Genomic DNA, 24113 nt, shown 5'->3' with positions numbered 1-24113 from the left:
ACGCACTCAACATAACATTATGTGATTTAGTTAGATAACTCAGTTAATCAGCAACATTAAATTTAATCCTTATAGTATGACAAGACATGATTCACAAAGCAATTTCATGAAGCTTTTTATTGAAATCACATTGTTACCACTAAATTGTTGATTTAAATAACCCCTGTATGCAATATCCTTGTAAATCACCTGGTATATTTACTGTTTTCAGTTTTTTTATTTATATTTCAATTGCACGTATTTGTTTACTGAACAATCTGTGAAAGAAAATTTCAGGGAGCTAGAAAAGTTTCTAGATCAGCACTCCTTTTGCAGCCTAGCTCATGCATTTTTTATGGAATTGGTTTCCAAAGAATACCTACAAAAGTCCTATGAAGAGATCCTACAGGATATCTTATATCCTTGCACTTTTAAATGTATATTGTATTACACTGAACACAAAAATTGTCATTAAAAATGAGCTGGAAGAACAGGGGTACAATAACCCTTGATGACAGGCATGTGCAGAAGCCTGCAGGTAAATGGAAAAGTCTTTATATTTTGATAAAGTAACTATAGGTAGGCCACACATCTGAAAAGTGGATATATTCCTCTAAATCCTAGATTTGGGTTAAAAAATTGTTTATCTTTAACTCCAGTTTTCTGAATGTTACCACTGTCCTACAAGAGATTTGAATAATAGGGCTTGACCTGTATATTTTAAGAAAATATGGTATCCTCTTTGTGGTATGGAGAGGTTTGGCATTATGCAGAGTTTAGGAGTGGCTGCTGACCTGCAAGCCCATCTTTGTCTGCAGCGTTGTTAATTGCTTGATATGACCTGCCATGTGGAAATCTATTTTTGTTTGGAGCATATGTGCAAAAATGTAATGCCACTATATATTAAAGTTACTATCCAAATCGTTCCCCCCAAGAATTACTGTGCTGAGTAGGCAGTAGCCCCAAAAGAAGAAACACAACATGGCTCCCATTCTTTGGGTACATCAGGGAGATGTTTGGCATTATAGAAAGAGTGGCCTTTTTTAATACCAAATGATCTCTCAGTATTATCTCAAGCCTTAGAGGATAGTAGTTAAAGTTTGTTCTTTCCCACTGGATATAAGCTGTTGAACTGGTGGCCATAAAGGAAGGTATGAAGGATCATACAGCATTCCTAGACTGAAGATATGGGTAAAAAATTCCAGGGGAGTGGAATGCCTTTCAGTTGTGCTTGACATAAACAGAGAACATAAGGTGGGTTGTCTAATGCACTTGAGAGGCCTTAATACAAAAAAGACCATTTCAATGAAATTTGTACAAATTGACCAACATATCTTGGTTGCTTAAGGCAGATGGTCTTTTGCCAAAGGTGGAGCAGAAACTGAATTGAAGATGCCTTCAGTAATCCCATAAAACAGAACGTTGCCGAATCATAGATGACAAGACCAGACTGTATAGTCTCTTTCTGTTACCTTCATGACTGCAGGGTTGTTTTTTAAATGTGTGCAGTTCTTGCTTTTCTGTGTCTAAAGTCACATTAAACAGCTAGTATACCTGGCTTTATATGCCTAATCTTATTTAATTCTGTCATATTTAGGAGTTCTTTTCCAGGTTACAGTGGAACTGAACGTTTCTGTTTATTTCCAAATATTGTGTGGCAAATAACTAGCACATGCTTTTCCATTCCTTCCTATTCTGAAATAATCAGAACTCTTAATTTCACTGAATTCTTTAATGAGTCAAAATTAAGCGCTGCATTTACTGGGGGGAGAAATTGACAGCAAGCTAATTATTCTGTGGAAAAATAATCTCAAACATATATTTGGGACAGAGAATGCAGGGAAGGAGTAATGCTGGAAGACCTAGGTTGTATAGCAGACAGCAAATCAGACATGTGTTGACAATGTGACATAACAGTTTAAAAAAAAAAAAAAAGAGGCCTATAAAGTGTTGGTCTGCATATAAAGATGCATCACCTCACCAAACAAGGATTTCAGTCTTTTTATAATTCTAGTAGAATGCCTCTTGAATATTTGGGGAGGGAAAAGGTTTTGTTTGTTTAATTCAGTATCAGAAAGGTGTAGACACACATGAGGTATTTAAAGATAAGCAGAAAAAAGGGAGTTGAGGAGCTGGATGATTGATGTATGAGAAAAGACTTAAAAGAGCTAAATAATTATTTATTGGCTAAGCAGAGATTGAGGAAATGGGGGCAAGAGACGGTCTACAACTATTTAAAGGATGTAAAAATCAATGGTGAAAGGAATTCTTTAGTGTGTTTACAAGGGGGAGGTAGGAGAGTATATAACTGAAGTAATAAGATTGAGCTGAAAGTGAAATATCAGGAAAGCTTTCTGCTGCTTAATATGCACAGGACTCTGCATTTCAGGCCTGATCTGCTCCCAGTGAGGTCTGAGAGCCTTGCCAATGACTGCAGTGGGATTGGACCCTTTAGGTCTTTTTTCTGCTTAACTTCCTCTGTGCTCTATCTAGGGGCAAGAATGGATGACAAATTCCTGGATGGGGTGGAGAGGAGGAAGAGGAGAGGGCGTGAGATGCTAATGGCAAACTCATGGGAGTGGACAGAGTGCCTAGCTCTCCATCCTGGCATTAACTTGAAATTGGCCCTAGCATGCGTGTTAATGTCTAGAACTGTCCACTTTAAATTTGTAGTTCTTCTCCAGAAACTGCCTGTTTAAAAGCATCACTGCCTTACTCAGCAGATCTGTTTCACCCTGTGTATTCGGTCAAACATGCTGACTTCAGTGACTGCTTTTAGTCCTATCTCAACTACGACTGAATAAGTTCAAGATTGTTTTTTCTATTTGTGCATGATAAACAGAACTATTTGCTAAGTTCCAACATACTTTGGACTATCCTCCTGCCAAATTTTCAAGCCCTCAAGGCATTAGAATTCTTTTTAATATACAAAAGCATTGGGCAAGCTAAATATAGGGGTTGCTGCCTTTCTCTCTGCAAAGTAGTATTAGAAAGAGAACTAAGAAACTTACCTCAGAAATGCAGAAATCGTATTGAATTAAAGGAACAGCTCCAATTAGCTCTGCCAAAGGAAACTGATAAACATTTTAGTAGGCCTATCCAAAGAGAAGCAGTGGTACACATACGAGCATTGTTCACAGGTTAGCTTGGGTTATGTTCACAACACTCGGCACCAGATGCCTGATGAAATTAGAACATACATTGTTCATGTGAAATGTACAAAATTACAGCCTATGTAGCATTCCTAAATGTTACTAAAATGATCTCTGCACAGCGAGCAACAGATGCTTTAACTGTAAGGCTTACTTCCAATTATATGATGCTTTGTAGCTGTCATAACTGTAGCTCAGTCATGGTGATTGTATCATTTCATGGTCCTGATTAAAATTTTAAGGTATCATAGATGCATTAAATTATAGATAATTTGTGAGCGTTAGTCAAAGAGAATAATGAAATATGACCTCTGTGTGTTTTCTGGTAAATGAGGACTACAGAGATTTTATTGTACAGTAATGAGCAGAATTTCACCCTCAATTATTAAGCAAGTAGAAGGAGCCAAGACCTTTCTTTCTTCTTCATACCTTGCTATGCTAATAATTCTTGTGTGTTGTTGTGATGGCCCTGGGACACTGAACGTATGTTAATATTGAGAATCATTTAGCTAGAAAGTCTACTTGTGTCTCAACTGAATTACCTAATTTGTGCGCAAAGGCAGGAAGAAAGAGATGAGAAATCCAAAGGATGCATTTGCTTAAATTACACTGCAAAAAGAAGAAATGATAACTAACTAGAGAGGGGATTTGATCTGTGTTTGAATCTGGCCTGTAGTCCCACCCCTAGTTCCTGCCAACCATCTAGTTCAGGCAATTTTGGAGACCAATCCTAATTGCAAAATGTTATATAGAGTCTGTCTAACATATCTTCCTACATTACCTAAGTTCTTACACCCCAAGTCTGGATATCTGATTCTCACTGCCTCCCTTTTCATCCTCCCCCTCTCCACCCTGCTCTCCCCAAAAAGGTTAGGCTTTGTCATTCATGGGGATTCTATTTGAGCCCAATATAAAAAAAGAGGTTTTAATAATAGCTGGATATATTCAGCCTCAGGGATTTTGATTTAGGTTCATCTATTAAAAAAAAACTTAGCAGTTATTTGGAAAATAAATCTTCATTGTAGCAGCGAAGGAGTTATATTTTTCCCATAATGTTGGGAGCTAATGTTAGCAGTTCTATAAATTCATTTTAAAACCTACAGGCTTCTATATGGATCTGATAAAGCAAAATAGGAGAATAAATCAGGGGTTTTTAACCACTTTAACAGATTACTGTGTACTCTGTGAACCAAGTAGTTGCTTAGCAACATAATGATCCAACCTGGAGGATCCAGTGAATAATGTCAGTGTGATTAACACCAAATAAACCAAGTGGCTCCGAAGCGGAAGAAAAAAGCAGCAGAACAGCCCAAGGTGAAAAGGGCATCATTCACCATGAGTTTCCTTAATTGCACCAGTCTGATTCAACATGCTAATAAGGAATAAATAGTAATGATAGTTATTGTAGTTTACTATCACCACTGTTACCAAATCACAGTGCTTTAGACAGAAATGGTTATTTATTCAGGATGTAATTCTTATATGGTTCTGTTTCATTAAATGTTTTGATGTTTATTATGTTAGCAGTGGGCCTCATTCTGTGTGGTGGTGCTAAGTGCCTTCAACTTGCATTGAAAACAATGGGAGTCAAAAGTGCTTAGGAAGCTTGCAGGACTTAGCCCTGAAGGGAGAAAAAAACAGTAGTGTGTTGGTATGATTTTTTGTAAATGAACTTGCTATTATAAATGTTTTCTTACCTGTCTGAATTTTTTATAATATTTACCTAGAGAAGTGACATAATTATATGGCAGCCAGGTAAGGCAGAGTTAAATTCAGTAGCGAGTTATGCATAGTAAATATCAGTGCATTTGGTTATAAGGTGACTGCAGCTTTAACTCAACACCATCATCTTCTTGTGACTATTCTAAACATACAAACTACCAGTGATTTTTTTTCGGTTACTATTGTGTCCATTAGTTTCAGTTCATCTCATTAATTGTCTGTCAGCCAGTTTCACAGGATGTCTTGCTTTTGTATGTTGTTTTGCATGTTTTAGTCATTCCATTTTGTCATTTTTATTTGCTCCCATGACTGCTGTTAACAGAAGAGTGTCATGCTGAAGTGCTGTGAAGTAAGTGACGACAAAAAGCATAGAGTATTCTATGTTGTTCCTTCTCTTTTCTTTAATTTTCACTCATTGGTATCACATTTTTAGTGTTAACTTTGTTCCTAACTGCAGTTGGGATTAGTTTATCCTAATCCAGAAATGGTAGCCATTCTAAAACCACTGATTTACAGAACTGGATCTGATTTCAAACTGAGATTAAAGCCACCTTTTTCATGGAGAAAGATTTCAGCAAGGATTCTTAAATTGGTTCCTAAATCCATATTTAGGTGCCTAAATAAGTGGCCTGATTTTCAAATATGTGGTGTGCTCAGAGCTTTGCTGGTGTGTTTGTGGGGGTTTTATGTGTTGTTTACATACTATTATTCTATTGGATAAAGCTCTCTTTTTTTTCCCCCTTCGCTAGTGGGTGACTTCTTTATGTTTGCAAAATGAGTTAACTACCAATGTTTCTGCAATATTTTAATTCACAAAATTTGTCAGATCATACAGAGTTTCTCCAAAGCAATCATTCACCTGGGACAGCGTAGGACAGTTCAACAGCAAAACCCACTCACTACATTGATCCCAGATGATGATTCAACAAGCTTTTTCACACGCAGCCACATAGCCTCATAGTATCCTCTTGCTTTGCTTTACCATTTTCACATGAGTCTGCTTCATTATTGAACCAACTGAATAAACCCCAGTGATAAATGAGTTATTTGGCCACAGATCAGTTTTGTTCATACTTTGACAAAATGAAGTTGCATCTGATTTTGCTCCCACTGAAACCATATCCCCTGAACATGGTCCCTTCACAGACCATTTCCCAATCCTTCCTAGCTAACACTGAACTAACTACTCAGCAAAATACTCTGTGCCCTACCAACCCGCACACTGTCCCTTATCTTCACCAGCCCCAGGACCAGGATTCGTGATCCTGCCTCACTTCCTTCCTCCCATAAACCACCTCACAATGGGACCCAAGGGCCTCTTCTGATCGCTCTAGCAAACAGATTCTGGCAAATAGCTTTTCAGTTTGTCTATTGTGCTGAACTGAAGTAAAATACGAACATTTGTGGTTAAAGAAAATTTTTGTTTCCACAAGTTAGGGCTTGAATAACCTTATTTCGTACTGTATTGCTATTTATATATTATTGGCTCTTTCTTTCGCTAAGACTTTTTTTTCTAAAAGAAGGTGGAAGAGCTTTGTCATAGACAGCAGGCCTTTAGGCAAGTCACTATATAAAAATAGCTCTGATGAGAGCATAATGCAGGGTTTTGTTGTTTTCCCCCTCTCCCCCTTCCCGCAAGGGAGCCACAGAATACACTGCAGCATGCTGTCGGCCACTGAATCTCTGTTAAATACACCCTTATATTTTTAATTTTAAATCATGCAAATATGATTCAGAATTAGCTAGTAAGATTTCTTGTTTGCAAGCCACATGGACTGTTTTATCACTTGGGAAATACACCATTGTGACACAGTACTTTATATATTATGATGTAATATGAGACAGTGTAATATGCATTGCAACCAGTGCAATCACACACAAGTGAATGTCTACACCAAAATATTGTCATTTGCTGATTCTTAACAGGGATAGATTTATTTAAAATAATCATCATGTTCTTTACCTTTTCAAGTATGCAAGTAAGGGAGGGAAAGAGTTCAGTCTGTAATTTATAAAGAAATTTGGTTTTAGGCAGGAGAACATTCATATCACTACTATAATATGATCAAACACTCACACCTTTATATTCACCAACTAGAATATATGAATCCATTGGCTACCGTTTTGCTGACCTTCCTGTCTTAACGATGAGCCACACAACAGTAGAGAACCGATATGTAGTCTTTCATATATAACTTTTTAAAAAACAGAAATGAAAGGAAAGAAAATGAATTCAAAGAGTCTAGAATAAAATAGTTGCCATAGAAAAGGAATAACAAAACATCGGTAGAATGGGAGTTACTCAATTTTTTTCTTACACAAAAGTACGATGGTCTCATGTTATGACACTGAGTATGCTGAAGAAGCTATATAGATTTCTGTATAGCACATGTTTTAATGCAATGATTGGCATGGCATGTAAGGACAGCCAAAGGAGGGTTGTGTGATTTAAGGCACAGGACTAGGAATGAGGAAAGGAGGAGAGTTCTATTTCTGGCTGTGCCACAGACTTCTTATGTGACCTTGGTTGAGTCACAGAACTTCTGTGTCTATTGTCCCATCCATACCATGATGTTAACAGCTACCTCAGAGGAGGCTTGCAATTGTAAAGTTAAATTCATTAATGTTAGTGGGGTGTTCTGGGTTTCTTGGAATGAAGGTGCTATAAAAGTGTAAATGTTATCATTACAGTATGTTTGTTTGAGATAGAGCTGCTAATGTCTTTCATTAATCAACTAAAACAGATTTGTCCCATCTATCAGACAGTGCCATAGAAATAGTATAAATATTTATGATAAGAACATACTGCATAATGCAGTTTCCATGTAAAAGGTAAAGTAATGATTTTCTGAACAAACATATACTTGGAGTCCATTACAGCAGTAATTTATGTGCAGTGACTGTACGTTTTGAAGTGGGAGATGGAACCCAATGTTGTCAGTTATATCACTGCTATGCAACAGGAAAATATCAGTGCCTAGCACAATGGGGACCCTTGGCACCACTGTGGTGAACATGGATTAATAATCAAACTGTGTTGGTTTTTTTTTATAATAGTATAGGAAATTTAAATCAAAGACACACAGTAGGTGGAGGCATATGGAGAGGTTTTCACATGCTAGTGGATTAGGCCGTTTATGTAAATCATGGCCATAGAGTGCAATCCTTCTTTTTCATAGCAAAACTACCATGGTCTTCAAATGGTGTCTAGCCTTATTGAGGAATTTGAGTGTGGCCACTTAGTTCTAAGTTAAAATTAGTAAAGTTATTTACTTCTCTTGGTTCACTGATTTCTTTCCTACTATATATGTCTTACAATCTGCTAGTGCTGTTTGTTTGGGCTCAATGCTGCAAGGTGCTGAGAGCCATTAGGATACAAGAAACTCACAAGAAGGTACTGAAAACCTTGCAGATTTTTACCTTTCTTGGTCAAATTACAATACTGTGCAATAATAGCTAAATTCTGAAACTATGGCTCCTACTATACTTTTGGAGTAACTAAAGGACTGACCCTGCAAGCCTTAAAAGATTTTGCCTGTTCCCTTTGAACCTGTGAAATGGTTTGTGTGAAATTAGTACTGCTTGTGTGCATACAAATTACTCAAAAAATAAGGCTTTGCAGGATCAGGCCCTGCTAAGAATTGATATGTTGTGTTACTCTGCGTTTTTCAGATAAATCTGATTTATCTGACCTTTAGCTGTCATCACAGTGAATATAATTGAAATAGTGTATACTGCTAGTACAGGTGTTTTGTATTTGAACATCTTTATGAACTATTGGCTCAAAATTAATATGCCTGTAGAATACCAGTTGATGAAACAGTCAGATTAAATTTAACCATTTTCATGGTAGCCAGATTGTATAAATTTGGAACTGCATCACTTCACACGTCATTTAAAACATTTTCCAGGGCACGAATAGACATCCCCGCATTGTTCACAAAAAAAATAGGCAGGCCATATTTTTATTAGACACTTGTTGTTCAAGTGACTGAGCTGTCAAAACTCTGAGCACCCTCAATTCTCCTTCTAGTCAAAGGGAGTTGAAGGCACCTAGCATCTTACAAAATTTGACCCACAGTAACTGGAGCTGTGCCAAATAAATTAAAACTGAAAACCTATTTTATTTGTCATTTTAACAAAAAGGAAAATAGATTCATAGATTTTTAAGGCCTGAGATGTCCACCTTGATCATCTAATTATAACTGGAAAGTTTTTCATCATGAGGAACAGATAGTCATTTGCCAGGGGGGAAAAAAAATCTGATTAGGGAAACCGAAAGTGGCAACATTGTGGGAGGAAAGAAGAACTGACTATTAAAACATAAATTGGGTTTGCTGTTGGTTGATTGGTACTCTCGTCACACTTATGATGGGTTGCCTGTTTGCTGTCAAAAAATATTGGAAGCAAATTTTCCAAAAAACAGTGACTGGATGGCCCAAGGTATTTGTAAAGGGATAAAGAGCTTTTTACCGGTAGGTAGTTCAAATGCTGCCCAGGTCAGTAGTTTTCATAAACATAAACAAAAGTCATAATCTCCACCAAAAGATTGGTGATGCCAATCCCCTGTACCCATATCCATATAAATTATTGGCACCTTCACTAGGCAATGTCAGCAAAGGCTTTAGTGGACACTTAAAGACTAAACTAAACTTTCTCTCCAAGAGGTGGTCTCTGCAGGGATCATTTTGAAGAGATTCAGGAAACTTTTTATATAAGTGAATAGGAATCAAAATAGGCACTAAAATTAACTCGTCATTTGATATTTTTAAGTTCAAAGCTAAAGTAAATAACATGCTTCAAATAAGTTTCAAATTCATGTTTAAGCTCTGCATTTTTTAAGCTACCCTATTTCACTGTGTGAGATTTAAATCCTGACTTAATGAGAGAAGGGACCAAACCAAAACCAACCACTCCTAGTATTTGAGGGGTGTTCATATTCAGAGCTAAACTTCATGCCCTAGTTACATATCTAGAACTCATACCCGAAGAGTCCTTGTGTTTGTAACATTAAGTTTCTCATTTAATTGTGTATTACTTTATAGAGATCGTGGAGAGGGCAGAAAATGTAAATTTATCATGTTCTCTGGATTTTTTTAAACGTCTCATAGGCAAGATTTTAATTTATAATGATGATATGGCTTACCATTGATCATAGAGAGTTGGGTTTGTTTTGTGGGAAAGAACTGTGGAAACTTCTTGGTGCTTGTGCCTTAACCTGACCTTGTTACAAAAAGTACGTTCATGTGTGAGATCTGTCCAAAAAAAAAAACTTCATTTTTGTTACTCCAAAGCCACTTTTTTCTCTTGTTGGTAAGGAAAATCCTTCCTTCAGTTGCTGACGTTTCTGGATGTTTTCTGTTTTTAATTTCAGGAGCACAGAAGTAATGAGTACTGTCTCAGGTACACGAAGTACAACCATCACTTTTACAGTCCGGCCTGGACCCAGCCAGCCCATCACATTGCAGAGCAGGTCCCCAGACTATGACAGTAGGACATCAGGAGTGAGACATGCTCCAAGCCCTGTGGTTTCACCAACAGAGATTAACAAAGACATCATGCCTGCTCCTCTGACACCTGCTGCTTCAGCTTCATCTCCTTCTCCAACTCTCTCTGATGTATTTAGCCTACCCAGCCAGCCTCCTTCTGGGGACTTATTTGGCTTGAACACAGGTCGCAGCAGGTCTCCTTCTCCCTCAATATTGCAACAGCCAATCTCAAATAAGCCTTTTACAACTAAGCCTGTCCACCTGTGGACTAAACCAGATGTGGCAGATTGGTTGGAAAGTCTAAACTTAGGTGAACATAAAGAGACCTTCATGGACAATGAAATAGATGGCACCCATTTACCAAACCTTCAGAAGGAAGACTTGATAGACCTTGGAGTGACTAGAGTTGGGCACAGAATGAATATAGAAAGAGCTTTGAAACAGCTACTGGACAGATAAAAATGGCTACTCTTGCCTCTCAAACTTCTGTTATAAATAGAGATGGGCTGGTACTGAAATACGCAAAATGTCTTGGCTGTCTGTGAGTGCCAGCAAAAGAAGAAAAGGTTTAATTTAGCTGCTGGTACTCAGTAATGCAGACTGTATGTTTAGTGCCCAAGCTTAAACCCAAGTAAATGAAATTAATGGGGCTATTTTATTTCAAAGGTGGGGGTGGGGAGGTGTGGGGTGGAGATAGAGACAAAAGATAATTGTTAACTTTGAAATATTACCTATCCATTTATGGTGCCCTTCAGCTGGACCCAGAACATGTACGGTTTTTTTTTTTTTTTTTGTTTAAAACCACAAGCATTTCATTTTTGAGCAGAAAACACCTTATTTTATATACACCTCTCCCCTTTCATCCAGGGTAATCTGTTCTTGACACTCTTGTCATGGAATCTCAACTTTTTTTCCCTTTTTGGCTTTTTTAAATAGATCCTCACATGCTTGACTTTTTTGTTACCTGTTTTTAATCAATAAATAGCAGATGCATTACTTCACCCCCTCTTTCACAATGTCATTTTGATCCAGTGTAGATCTTTGGTTTGTTGGCAGTGAAGCTGATAGTGCTGTTGGAGACTCTTGTTCAAAGGTAACTGTTCTGCTTTACTTAGGTATTTCTTTATTTCTGCGTTTATATTTAGCACAATTCCAAGGTAGCAGAACAGGTTTTAAACATGGTGTACTGACGTGATAAGTAGAATGTGGAAACTATGTATAGACTGGAAGAGCATTCTCTGAGATACAAAGAAATGAGGCTAGTTTGAACCAGACACCCCCATTTGGCAGCCAGATAAACTGCTAATGAGGCCTAAATTGACTATCTGAGCAGATTAAAATGTGGTTGTGACGAGTGTTAGCTATACTGTGTCCATGTGCATCTTTAGACTTTTATAGTCAGATTTTTCAAACATGCTGAGCCCCCACAGATCGTGCTTAATTCATTGAGTTGCAAGTGCTCAACAACTCTGAAAAACTGGGATAGAAGACAGGATATTGCTTCCATGGAAGTTTGTGGGAGTGTTGCCACTGACTTAACTGGGAGCAGGATAAGGCCTGTTAGTAGAAATAAAAATGTTTCAGCAGGTGATCATCTACAGTTTAAAAAAATATTTAAAGGGTAAATGTTAACAAGGGAGGGGACATGTGGTGTCCTGGAATGCAAGTGTTCCAAAGGGCCAGGAAAACAGAAAGGTCCAGATTTATGGACTTGGTTCCTCATTTCCATTTCCTGGCTAGTCTGGGTTGGGCTGTTGGCAGAGGAAGCATAGTCAATGCCTAAGCAGGAGCAGAAAGCTTCCCATCACTCTCTAGTGACTTCTTTACTGTAATCAGAAATTATTAGTGGCAGGGTCCAGACAGTGATCCATCAAGCCCTGATCAGTATTACAGACAATTGGCCCCACTTTGGGGTTGATCGTTGACTGCACTCTCTGTGCGTCGTGGGGATACGCCATTTTGGCAGATTTGATTTTTTTTTTTTTTAAAGTTAACAATTTTCTCTATCTGACCCCTTTTATAATTAACACCTCTATTAATTTCTGTAGAAGTTTTGTGGGTCTTGCTTTCTGAACATTCAACCTGTTCAAGGTAGGCACATCATGTATGGACAGCCAGACTCTCAACCTACCATACCATCAGGTTCTCCCATCTTTTGGAAGGTTCCTGATTTTTTTTCCCTTGCTATGGTCCAGCCGATCTCTAATTATAATTTTTTTTTCTTCTCACAATCAAGTGTCTAATTAGGTCTTCAACAGCCCTAGAACAAGTACATAAAGTTTAGCAATTTAAATACCTTTCTTTACTGCAAGTTTAAATAGTTGTACAGATAGTTTATAAGCACAATATTTTAAGAAAATAAGTGGCTGGTCTACTGGGCAGCCTTTGTGCCACTTCAGTGCTAGAATGTTAAAAACTAAAAAAAAAAATACAAAAAAAAATACAAAAAAAATACAAAAAAAAAACACTTTTGTGGTTTAATACTATTTCTGTGGAATAATAAGTCTTGACCTTTTTAAATCAACCTCATTTGGATGCATCTGAACCAGCAGAGCTGTGTTATATTTTCTATTTTTCCTAGAACTTCTTCAAAGGAGGATGAATACTTCTTCAAAAGTGATTACACAATTAACAATGCATTAGCAAAGCAACTATTCAACCTCCTGCCCCCTTTATGGAACAAATATTTTGACTTAACATCTGTTATTACACCCTTTGCAGGTCTATATTTGTATTTGAAAGTTCCAAGTAACCTTGTAATAAAAATCAAATATTGAGGCATTTTACTTTCAAGAGTACTGAGTTTTTCCATAGTTACATGGCTATTGTTGCAGAGAATGACATTTTCATTCAGATATTCAATAATGGCACCTTAAGGCCATCAAATACTATAAAAAGTGTAAAAATGGTAATTCAGCCATCATTGTCTTCCATTTGGTGATATTACAGAATTCAGTAAATAAACCACTAATGCCATGCTCCTTTTTGTTTCTTTGACTACAGTTGGTATTACCTCTATAATATGTGCCAGAAAATACATTAGATAATACGGTAGTAAAAGAAAATGTAGAAGATGACTTTTAAGCTGCTTTTTAATCACAATCTTATTGTTGAATTTAGGTTTAATGAGTGCTGACATACACAAGTAAATTACAGCTGATGGTAATCCCTTTCTTAAACAAGTGTTGTTTCTTGCTTATGTATCTTTTCAGGCACTTAAAGAATAGGTACAGTATAATTAGTAGAACAGAGATTAAAAACACTAAAGAGCTAATGAAATAGTTTATTTTTACATTGTGTCTTATGATCTAAAGGGTAACAGGGCCTGAAAGGATCTACTTTTACCAATAAAATACACCTCTGCCAAGATGAATTGGTCTCTAGCTCTGTTTGATGACTTTGCTACAGAAAGCAATAGTAACAGATATAACTCCTAGTATTTTCAGCAGTTTTGGAAATATGGGGGTAGGGGAATGGCCCTATTATTTCACGCTACTATGATAGTGGAGAAGAAAATGTTAGAGATCTATGAAACATGTTATGATATTCCAGGTTTTAGGATCAACTTTTGTTTATATACTGTAATTTAAATAAATTGCATTTACATGCCTAGTTTCTGTAATATTTGTGTATACAATACCAAAATCACACAAGATGTAAATTGTGTATAACTGCAGGCTCCTTTCCCTGAGTGTCTGGGAACATTTTAAGTTTAATTCATATATTATAAAATGACTAGATGTGACTGTTGATTTACAGAATTTACATATCACAGAAGCTAATTATTTGTGGTACTTAAGTTAATAAAAATAGTGATTTTCTGAGTTCTTAAACAAGCATTACCCAGTTGATCTGGCAATGATTGTGTGTAAGCCACAAATATTGATAATTTTTCCATTACATTTTTTCTTTTCTTTCCTAGATATTAATGTTTCTCAATATAGTTTGTGTAACAATTTGTGTTCACGTTATCTATGTTGCTGTAATTTTTGTGCTTTAATTCCTCTTATTTCAAATTGATTAAAAATCAAGCTCCTGTAACTTGCACTTTCCCCGATCCTTAATACTCTTGTATGGCAACCAAAATTCCTGTAAGAAATAAATATAATATTGCACTAAGGTTGTGGTTCTGATTGCAAACAGTGAAAGCTGTCTGAATTTTTGTTAAAAAGTTGCCAAACTTACAATCTAATGTAACGTTATTGAAACAGCAGAAAATGCTTTAACTACATATAGCTAGAGAGAAAATGGGTTTATCAAATATTGGGGGGGGAGAGTTTGCTTTGGTTTATCTTTTAGTTAAAGGTTTTTAATGCTGAAACCAAATAGGTTTTGAATTTCAGATTCACATATAAGATTTGAAAAGTAAAGAATTTTGTTAAGTGATGGGTTTCAGAGTAGCAGCCATGTTAGTCTGTATTCGCAAAAAGAAAAGGAGTACTAGTGGCACCTTAGAGACTAACCAATAAATTGGTTAGTCTCTAAGGTGCCACTAGTACTCCTTTTCTTTTTGCGTTAAGTGATGGAATTTTTTTTTTGGCTTGGAAGTGATTTCAGCTGATCATTTTTCTGGACTTGAGGTCGGTCTTTATTTTGGTGTTATCAAATAAGGGTAGCTGATTATGCAAGACATTTGAATTGTTGGCCTACCTAGCAATCTGGTGAAATTCTAACAGGGTTTTTGTAGGAGAGAGCCGCATTACAAACAGTGAAGAAAAAGCAGCAGCAGTTCTTATCCAGAGTTCAGACCTCTTGTGATAGACACTACCGCCAGACTTCATTAGTACTTTGGATAAATTGGGCTCCGCATTCTTCTTCTATCTTTAATTGTAACTTGAAGAATTTTTTTTAGATATTGAAATAAATATTTTAACAGCAGTCATTCTGTTTTATATCTAATACTTTCCTTTTTTTCCTGGGATGATGATCTATTTCTTCTACTTTTTTTGGATTTATTTCCTGTTTTCCTACATATTATTCTAATATCAACAGCTTTGTTTTATTTCAGGTATTTTAATAATTCAATTATACAGAATATCTTTGTATCTGTCGGTATACATGTCAGTACATGATCAAATTAATCATAAAAAATAGTTGTGTATTACACAACTATAACATGCTGTGGAACTGCTAATTCTATGTGGGAATCAAGGTGGTTATACAACCAGTTTTCTGAGAGCAGAATATTTAATAATTTATATTATTATCCAAATTATATTGGTGGTTTTTTTTTCTCTTGTTCCTGTAACATGTTTCTGCATTTCACAGTCTTCACAGTTTTATGTCCAAGACCACAACAAAATACTGTCCAGTGCGACTAATCTGGAACAGTATGGTTATCGGAAATCCTAACTCAATGATGCTTCAAAACACACACAAAGGAAAACAAGTGTGTGCCTTGGATGTTTTGAATCTGATCTGCATAAAACCATGTTGTATTCAAATGATGTACTTAGAGGAAAGGAACATTTTTATCATCCATGTATTGTCGTAGCTGATAAAATAGTTAGAGTGCCTTGTTTTCTGAACTGAGAAGTCCCTATCAATGCACAACTAAAAATGGTTAAAAAAAACTGAAATGTTAAGATCTAGATGATATTCTGGGGCCTTCTCTTGATCATGAGACTATATGACTTAATCACAGTCATTTAAGTTAAACTAAATGAAATAAAGAAAATTGAAATCAGATTGTGTTTGTTAATTTCCATTAACAAATGTATTACTAGAACATACACTTAGAATGTAATTATTTAGTTAAGTGTACTATATTTTGATTGCAAGGTAACAGATACAATAACTAGAACAAATAAGCTTTTGCTTTTAATTATGTTAATGTTTTATGCTGACATCTAGTGGTCTTTGAGGGCCATGGTCTCAGAGCTGTATTTTTATATAGGCACAGAATGTTTTAAAACCTTTATTTATTTGGCTTTAAAATATAATTAATATACGCATTCTTTCAACAGAAATTCATCAAAATGAATCTGACAACTGCATGTTGGGCCAACTACATAAGTCAAAGAATAAGGCTGAATTATTGTCACATTTTTTCAGAAAATAAGCAGCGTTTAAGGAATTGCAACATGTGTTTTTCAGATTGCATCTTTGTACTGCCCCTTCAACTTTAGTAGGCATGTTTTTGTTAGGGTGACAAAAGATGAAAATAGATTTTGCCTACCGCACTGAAAATCTTGGACCACTAAAAAAGTTTCATTAAAATGTTAAAGATAAGCCAGAATTTTCAAATCCAGATTGCAAATGCCCTAAAGTTCAGGGTGTTTTGAGTGGGGGAGCTAGTTCAGTAGATCGTAATGGCTGGTGGTCATTTCCCAAAATGTGGATACAGAACTGTGGTTGGGTTTTTTTTAACCCACAGTGTATGCAGGCCTAACTCTAAGAAGCGTGAGTATGGATTTCTAACTTGAAGTTTCCTGGTTAGGTTTAGAAGTTAATGTGTGAGTTGGAGAACAGCACTATATTTATTAAAATGTACTGGCATAAATGCTCAGCCTACTATACTGCTTTTACCTTCCGAGATTCTACAACAGCCACTGTAGAGAAATCTCAAGCTGTACTTAATAACATTAGTATTTTAAAGAACTAGTTTTTCCACTCACGCCTTTCCATAACCTTAAATTGTGTCTATTTTAAACTTCCTTATATAAGAACTGAGGTGAGATGTTGGCTATCTGCCAGATCTCAGGCTTCAGTTTAATTCTCTTCCACTTGAACAAACTTCTGAAAACTTTTTTTTTCCACTGAGATGCATATGTATGTTCTCTTTTAAGGATGAGCCTGAAGAAAATTATAGGCTTGGTGTGACCGCATCATGGCTATTTCTAAATTAATATTGATAATGTAAATAGATTCATGACAAGTCAAGGTAGCAGTCTCAGATCCATCACCAGAAGGTTAGAGAACTGATGAACTTTTCTCACATGAGCTGGGTGAGGGGAGTTGACTTCCAGATGCAAAGGAGACTAGTATAGAATTAGAAATTGTGCTTCTTTGCTGTTGCCAGTTTATCAGAACACCTCAAAATAATTTTAATCAGATTTCTAAATAGACAAACTAGAGGTATATATTTAAATGCATCTTGCTAAAATAATACTTTCTTACCATTACTCCGGTAAGGCCACATCTCCTATCCACTATCCATTTTGTTACAACAATGTAATCAGCTACCTTTCCTCTATGCAGGGAAGGGTGGAATCACTATGTATAAGCAACATTCCAAAACTGTTGCCTGTTCTCTTTCATTCAAATGTAATACTTTACCAACACAATAATACTTTCCTCTGAGAAGCTCTAACCACTTTAGAAATGTTGGTCAGTGTTCGCTGCAGGTGCAGAGATTGAAGCACAGAAAGGTGAAGTGTTTTGCGGATGATACCAAGCTGAGGGGGGAAGGGGGGGCAAATGCTTTAGAGAATAGGATTAAAATTCAAAATGAGCTGGACTAATGGTATAAAGTAAATAGGATAAAATTCCATAGGGACAAATACAAAGTACTTCACTTGGGAAGGAACAATCAGCTGCACGCATACAAAATGGGAAATGACTGCCTAGGAAGGAGTACTGCAGAAAGAGATCTGGGGGATCACAAGCTAAATATGAGTCAACACTATTGCAAAAAAAGCAAACCTCATCCTGAGCTGTATTACCAGGAGTGTTGTAAGCAAGACGTGAGAAGTAATTCTTCCACTCTATTCCTTGCTGATTAGGCCCCAACTGGAGTGTTGTGTCCAGTTCTGGGTGCCACATTTCAGGAACGACGTGGAGAAAGTTCAGATAAGCAACAAAAATGATTAAAGGTCTAGAAAACGTGACGTATGAGGGAAGACTGAAAAAAATTTGTTTAGTCTGGAAGACAGGTGGTACTCTGAACCTCAAAGCAAATCCCCATATTCATCCCTGTTGTATAATTATATTTATTACAAAGCATGCCATGTAAGATATCATATGAAAAAATCATGATCTACTGAAACCCATTGTTCCATCCAAATATGTATACCGTTAGTAGGCATGAAGTTGAGATTTTGCTGCATGGCTGTTACTGAAATATGTTGGAAGTTTGAGAGGCTCAACTGCTAGTTCCCCAGTGACAACAAGGATGGTGCTCCACACCCATTATTCAGCTGAGGAGTTGTTAGCAAGGGATTTACAATTCTGTAAGACACACACCACATAATGGGGGATTGCTCAACCCTGTGACTCAGCAAAGCCCACCAGGAACATGTCTGGGCTAATGTTTTCCAGGCACATGGATTGAGGATATAAAATAGACAGTGGCATCATGCTTTTGCCTTTCTCCTCTCCCATCTATGCTGGAAGCAACATGAACACAGGGAAGATAATACACAGGCTTACCCTTATAAGCCTGGGATCAGTCTCCTCAGTTGAAGTTTTTAAGAACTGTAACATTCGGTGAGGTGAGAAAACTGCTTGATCCCAATACTGCCTACTGTAATAAGATTTAGACTGTATGCTTACCTTTTATTTTTTTGGTAACTATCTCTGACCTTTCGTGCCTACCATTTATAATCACTTTAAAACAGATTTATTAACTACAGAAAGATTTTATTTCACCTAAAACAATGTTTTGGTTGAAGTGCTTGGAAAATCTCAGCTCAGTTTATAAGCTCAACACAGGGAGGGGTGGAAAGGTAATAAACTTATATGGCTACTGGTCAGACTTCTGACCAGGGCAAGACATTACAGTTCTGAGATGCAAGGCTCGGGAACTGGGGGGGGGCGGGGAATTGCCTGGTGCCTTTCTGTGCGATTCATGAGTGGCTCAGGGAGCATTCATACAATCCAGATGTGTGGCGGGGGCTCCATTTGCTATTGGGCTGGGTGATAACTGTGCCTGGAAGAGTTTGATGCTTGTCACTATCAAAGCATTGTAAGATACAGCCCAGGCTGGAGAGTTAATGGGACACAGCAGTACCCTGCTCTCCGCTTGCTTGCCAGGGATCCTGTCACAGGACACAATAATTTTCAAGTACATAAAAGTTTGTTTCAAGGAGGAGTGAGAAACACAGTTCTTCTTAACCTCTGCAACTAGGACAAGAAGCAATGGGCTTAAATTGCAGCAAGGGCAGTTTAGCTTGGACATTGGGAAAAACTTCCTGTCAGGGTGGCAAGCACTAGCATAAATTGCCTAGAGAAGTTGTAGACTTAAGAGCAGGTTCAGCAAACATCAGTCAGGGATGATCTAGATAATACTTAGTCCTGCCATGAGTGCAGGGACTGGAATAGATGACCTTTCAAGGTCCCTTCCAATCCTATGATGATGAGCAATGCACTTTCAGAGCTAGACACATGGACGATAACCTTTCTAGTCCATCATCTCTGGACTTAGATAGTTTCTTACATTGCTACACTATTATGGAGAGGAATTAGGAAACCTTTAAAGTGTCATCAAGACCATCTGTAAAATATTTTTGCCATGAACCTTTTACAACTTCAAAGTGAAGAGACAACTGCTGAAACATAAGTAAGTTGTAATATTACAAATAGAATAGCAATTTATGTGCTGTCTGGTAGCCTGATGACCTAGATGCATAAGTATACCCATGACTTCAAAAAAGCAAAAGTGTTATTTGTTCCCTTAGTCACTAAATTAGATGAGGAAAATCTAAATCCAGGATTTTTTTTTTTTTTTTTTAATTTCTCTCTCTGTCTTCTGTGGTGTTTGCTGAAGAATATATTTAGTATTTCTTTAGCAAATAAGGGCTGGAGTCATTAGGGGAATTTAGGTGCTTAACTGAACCTTTAGGCACCTAACGACACCATTTAGCTACCACTCATCACAGAAACCCCTGCTCAGTTGCTGCCTTCTGACATTGTTGATGCCTACATTCGTACTGGTAAAGTGCCGAATTTCTGCTGTGGACATGCACCACTGAGCAGCCCAGCACCCTATGTGATGCCTCAGCGCCGGTGCCATTCACCGTATGAAGAAAAGGAGTAGTGGTGGCACCTTAGAGACTCACAAATTTATTTGAGCATGAGCTTTTGTGAGCTACTTCATCACTTTTGTGAGCATCACTTCATCAGTTGCATTCAGTGGAAAATACAGTGGGGAGATTTATATACACAGAGAACATGAAACAATGGGTGTTACCATACACACTGTAACCAGAGAGATCACTTAAGGTGAGCTATTACCAGCAGGAGAGGAAAAAAAAAAAAAACCTTTTGTGGTGATAATCAAGGTGGGCCATTTCTAGCAGTTGACAAGAACATCTGAGGAACAGTGGGGGGAGGGAGGGGATTCGTTCTTGTCAACTGCTGGAAATGGCCCACCTTGATTGTCACTACAAAAGGTTTATTTCCCCCTCCCCACCCTTGCTGGTAATAGCTCACCTTAAGTGATCACTCTTTTGTTACAGTGTGTATGGTAACACCCCTTGTTTCATGTTCTCTGTGTATATAAATCTCCCCACTGTATTTTCCACTGAATGCATCCACTGAAGTGAGCTGTAGCTCACGAAAACTTATGCTCAAATAAATTTGTTAGTCTCTAAGGTGCCACAAGTCCTCCTTTTCTTTTTGCAGATACAGACTAACACGGCTGCTACTCTGAAACCTGTCATTATTTACAGTATGGTTTTCCTTACCTATCTTGCCTGCAGGCCCTGCTCTGGTAGACACACCTTGAGGCTGCCTTAAACACATCTATCAGAATGGCCCTTCTGCAAAACCGAGGAGGGTGGTGGTGGGGCGCTTGCTGCCCTTCTTATCTGCTCGGCCAGTGGTTAGAGCACTCCCCCAGGATGTGGGAAATTCAAGTTCAAAGTCCCAACTGGGCACTGCTACCTTTTTTTAAAAAAAAGGAAAACTGACAGGGAGTGGGTTCATGGCTGTGAATCCTGAGGAAGGGGAGGTGCCTCTATCCAGCCCAGAGTTAGGTACCAAACTCCTTTCAGGGGTAGGATTTAGGGCCCCGCCCCTCACCATTTCCTACTGGCTACTTTAGGTGGTTCCCCATTCAGCTTTCTGGCTGTTGTAGATCCCATCCTCTTCCCCCTGTGTAGTACACGGATCTTGGCTCCTAACTCAGGGCTGTGGATTCAGTTAGGCAGTAGGTTGCCTAAAGATTAAAACACTGAGTCCTATGGGCCCTTTATGGAGATAGCGCTCAATGCCTAAAACAGATGCAGCTGTAGTTTATCCAGATAGAGAACAAGTTTGTTAGTACTTTATCTTCATAGGCTAAAGAAGACAATGTTGCATTCAGAAGATGCACTTTGGAGTGTCGTCCGTCCGTCCCCGCCCCAAGTGCGCCCCTTGAGCACCCTAGTGGTGACTTCCTCTCTTGCTTGAGGAGGCTATAGCACACTCCACAGAATAGAACACAGCAAAGAACACTTTCATGCACAAGCTGAAACCAGAACTCAAAATAAACCTCTGTGGAACAGGAACTGTAGGATGGATCTAAGCCATCGAGTTTGAGGTAAGATCCTAGCAGTTATGAGTCAAGAGCATTATAAGCTGGGGCCCACATAGTTTGAGATTTCACAGCTGCACAGTTTGCCCTAGAATCCACCCTTGGCTGAAGAACTATGCTTCAGCATCCAAGATTTCATTTTACAAAAGGTTTTTGCTTGCTTGTAGTTGTGGAGAAAATCTTGAAAACCTCAAATCAATGTAAACCGCAGCACTGATATTGTGCCTGAAACAACACCTGTGGAGGGTTTGGACTGCCTTATTGGGGTATTAACTCAAATGTAAAATGTGTCAGTGTAAATAGCAAGTATTAACTATAGCACTGCTGCTCATTTTAACATCTGAACCCAAAACTACTGCTTTGCTTTCCTGAGAAGTAGAGGACAGTTGTGGCTTTTAACAATCTCCCAGAGCTTCCAACTCTATTTTGACAACTTCTGTTGAAGTTATGGGTTGCCAAAACTACACTGAAAACTGAAGTTAACAAAATTAATAGACTGTAATAGGAAAATAAAAGGGCCCTGTTTTGTTTATATTGCTCACTTTTATACTTAAATACCTCAATTTTAAACATTTAAAGGAAATGGACAATTTTCAGCATACTTCAGAATCCAGGGGCTTTACCACAAAATGTACAACCCTCATGCCTCAGAGTATGCAGGGCCTTAACTACAGTAGGTCTACCATAGGCAATAGATTTCACCTTTGAGACCAAGAAATAGGAATCATAAGGTTAGAGGTGTGAGGCCATCACAGCAAATTTCCTTTTAGCCCTAAGGACTAGGTCTATAAATCAGATCCCTTTGTAAACCAAGTACTCAAGTTAAATCCTCCTGAAGTACTCAGATTTTCAAGAATTGCACTGTCATTACACAATGCACAATATATTGTGTATACAGCATGTGTTCTGACATAAGTAACTTTAACAATAGCTAAACATCAATGTGTGTATTTGACACAAAGTTTGAGAGATGTATTAAAGAGTATGCAGTGTTTAAGTAAATGCCAATAGCTTGGACATTTATAACAATGACTGTACTGTTTAAGGGTTACTTGCATTCATCGTGTGAACTGTGCTTTTTTTTTTTTTTTTTTCCTTGAACAGGCCGTGTCCCTCTTGAACTAGTATTTCAAGAGTTGTTATTGCATACATAGTGGCCTGGGTTTAATAAATGCTTAGAAAAACAAACTACCAACAATGTGATTAGGCTGTGAACAAAAGTGTGTTTTACCAAACATTTACAGACCTCTGGGAATAAAGAGGGTTCGTAGAAACTGTCAGCAACAAATTATTCCCTGAGCTTCACTGAGAGCAGCAGACACATCTCTGCTATGACATGTGCTAGCCAACAAAAATCACAGCCCACAACATTAACTACTGTGTCACATGTTACAACCACTATATATGGGAGGATATACTCCATGCAGAGTTATCTGCTGTAACAAAGAAGTATCTATATCTTGTCACTAATGTAAAATACAAAAGGGGAATGTTTTATGCACATGGCTTGGAGCAGCCTCATTCAAGAGACACATAGGCAAGAGGTATTGAATATAATTTCTGCCATACAAAGGGTTATGTATATTTAATCACCTAAATTTCATGGTTTGCATGCTCTATAGCCAACAATAGTTTGGAATCAATGCTTTGAATGTTTATTATATATAAAATTTGGCCATCCATTCTACCTGCATTCAGCAATAAGAGGTTGATTCAACTCAAGAACTATTACCAATGGTAAAAACACTACGTAAAGTCCACAGGCTTTCTTCAACAGCAAGGCTACCCTTTGGCTACATGAAGTTTGCTTGCATTTAGCCCAGATATTCTAGAGCATAAGATGCTCCATATAGAGTCATGGAAAAAGCTACAGCTGCAACTTTATCTAACTAAATTAATGGAGGACAGTCATGCAGCTCCTTCCTGAAGAAACTACCCAAGAAGAGTCCACTATAGTTTCCAAACACCAATCCTTAAGAGAAGGGTCCTGTAAAATTAACCCAGGGATCAGCACCACCCTTGCCCCAGTGCCTTTTTCTCATGCAAGAGATGAGGTTTAAAGAAAGGGTACATCTTTCTGTACCAAATATCTATGCCTGCAATACATAGCAAGGACCCAGCCTGATGGTATACGGCCAATGCCTGGTACTTTGGTGACAATCTCTCCCCCCCGCCCCACCTAAATTAACCTTAACTGGACACCTGCCATAGTGCTAACAACTATCAATACACGACTTGCCCCTAATCTCCCATCCTCTCTGAGAAAGGGGGAAAAAAACAACCCACAAAGGAAATATATTGTGGGGCAGAGACTAA

At 37.7% G+C, this 24113-nt stretch overlaps 1 protein-coding gene across 6 annotated transcripts in view; it reads left to right on the top strand.

The window, feature by feature from the left end:
- Nucleotides 1-15239, top strand: part of SHANK2 (SH3 and multiple ankyrin repeat domains 2) — a 615311-nt gene extending 600072 nt beyond the window's left edge. For 2 of the 6 annotated variants that reach the window (XM_074955235.1, XM_074955234.1), the window contains one exon: nucleotides 10228-15239. In XM_074955235.1, coding sequence (XP_074811336.1) covers nucleotides 10228-10801 — 574 coding nt within the window. In that variant the 3' untranslated portion in view covers nucleotides 10802-15239. The remainder of the gene's footprint in view (nucleotides 1-10227) is intronic. The other 4 variants (XM_074955236.1, XM_074955237.1, XM_074955238.1 and 1 more) reach the window with 2 other exon arrangements.
- Nucleotides 15240-24113: the final 8874 nt, after the last annotated feature.

This window comes from Natator depressus, chromosome 6 (genome assembly GCF_965152275.1).
Source record: "Natator depressus isolate rNatDep1 chromosome 6, rNatDep2.hap1, whole genome shotgun sequence".
NCBI lineage: Eukaryota > Metazoa > Chordata > Testudines > Cheloniidae > Natator > Natator depressus.
The sequence above is the reverse complement of the archived record's forward strand: the minus strand, read 5'-3'. Positions and strand labels throughout refer to the sequence as shown.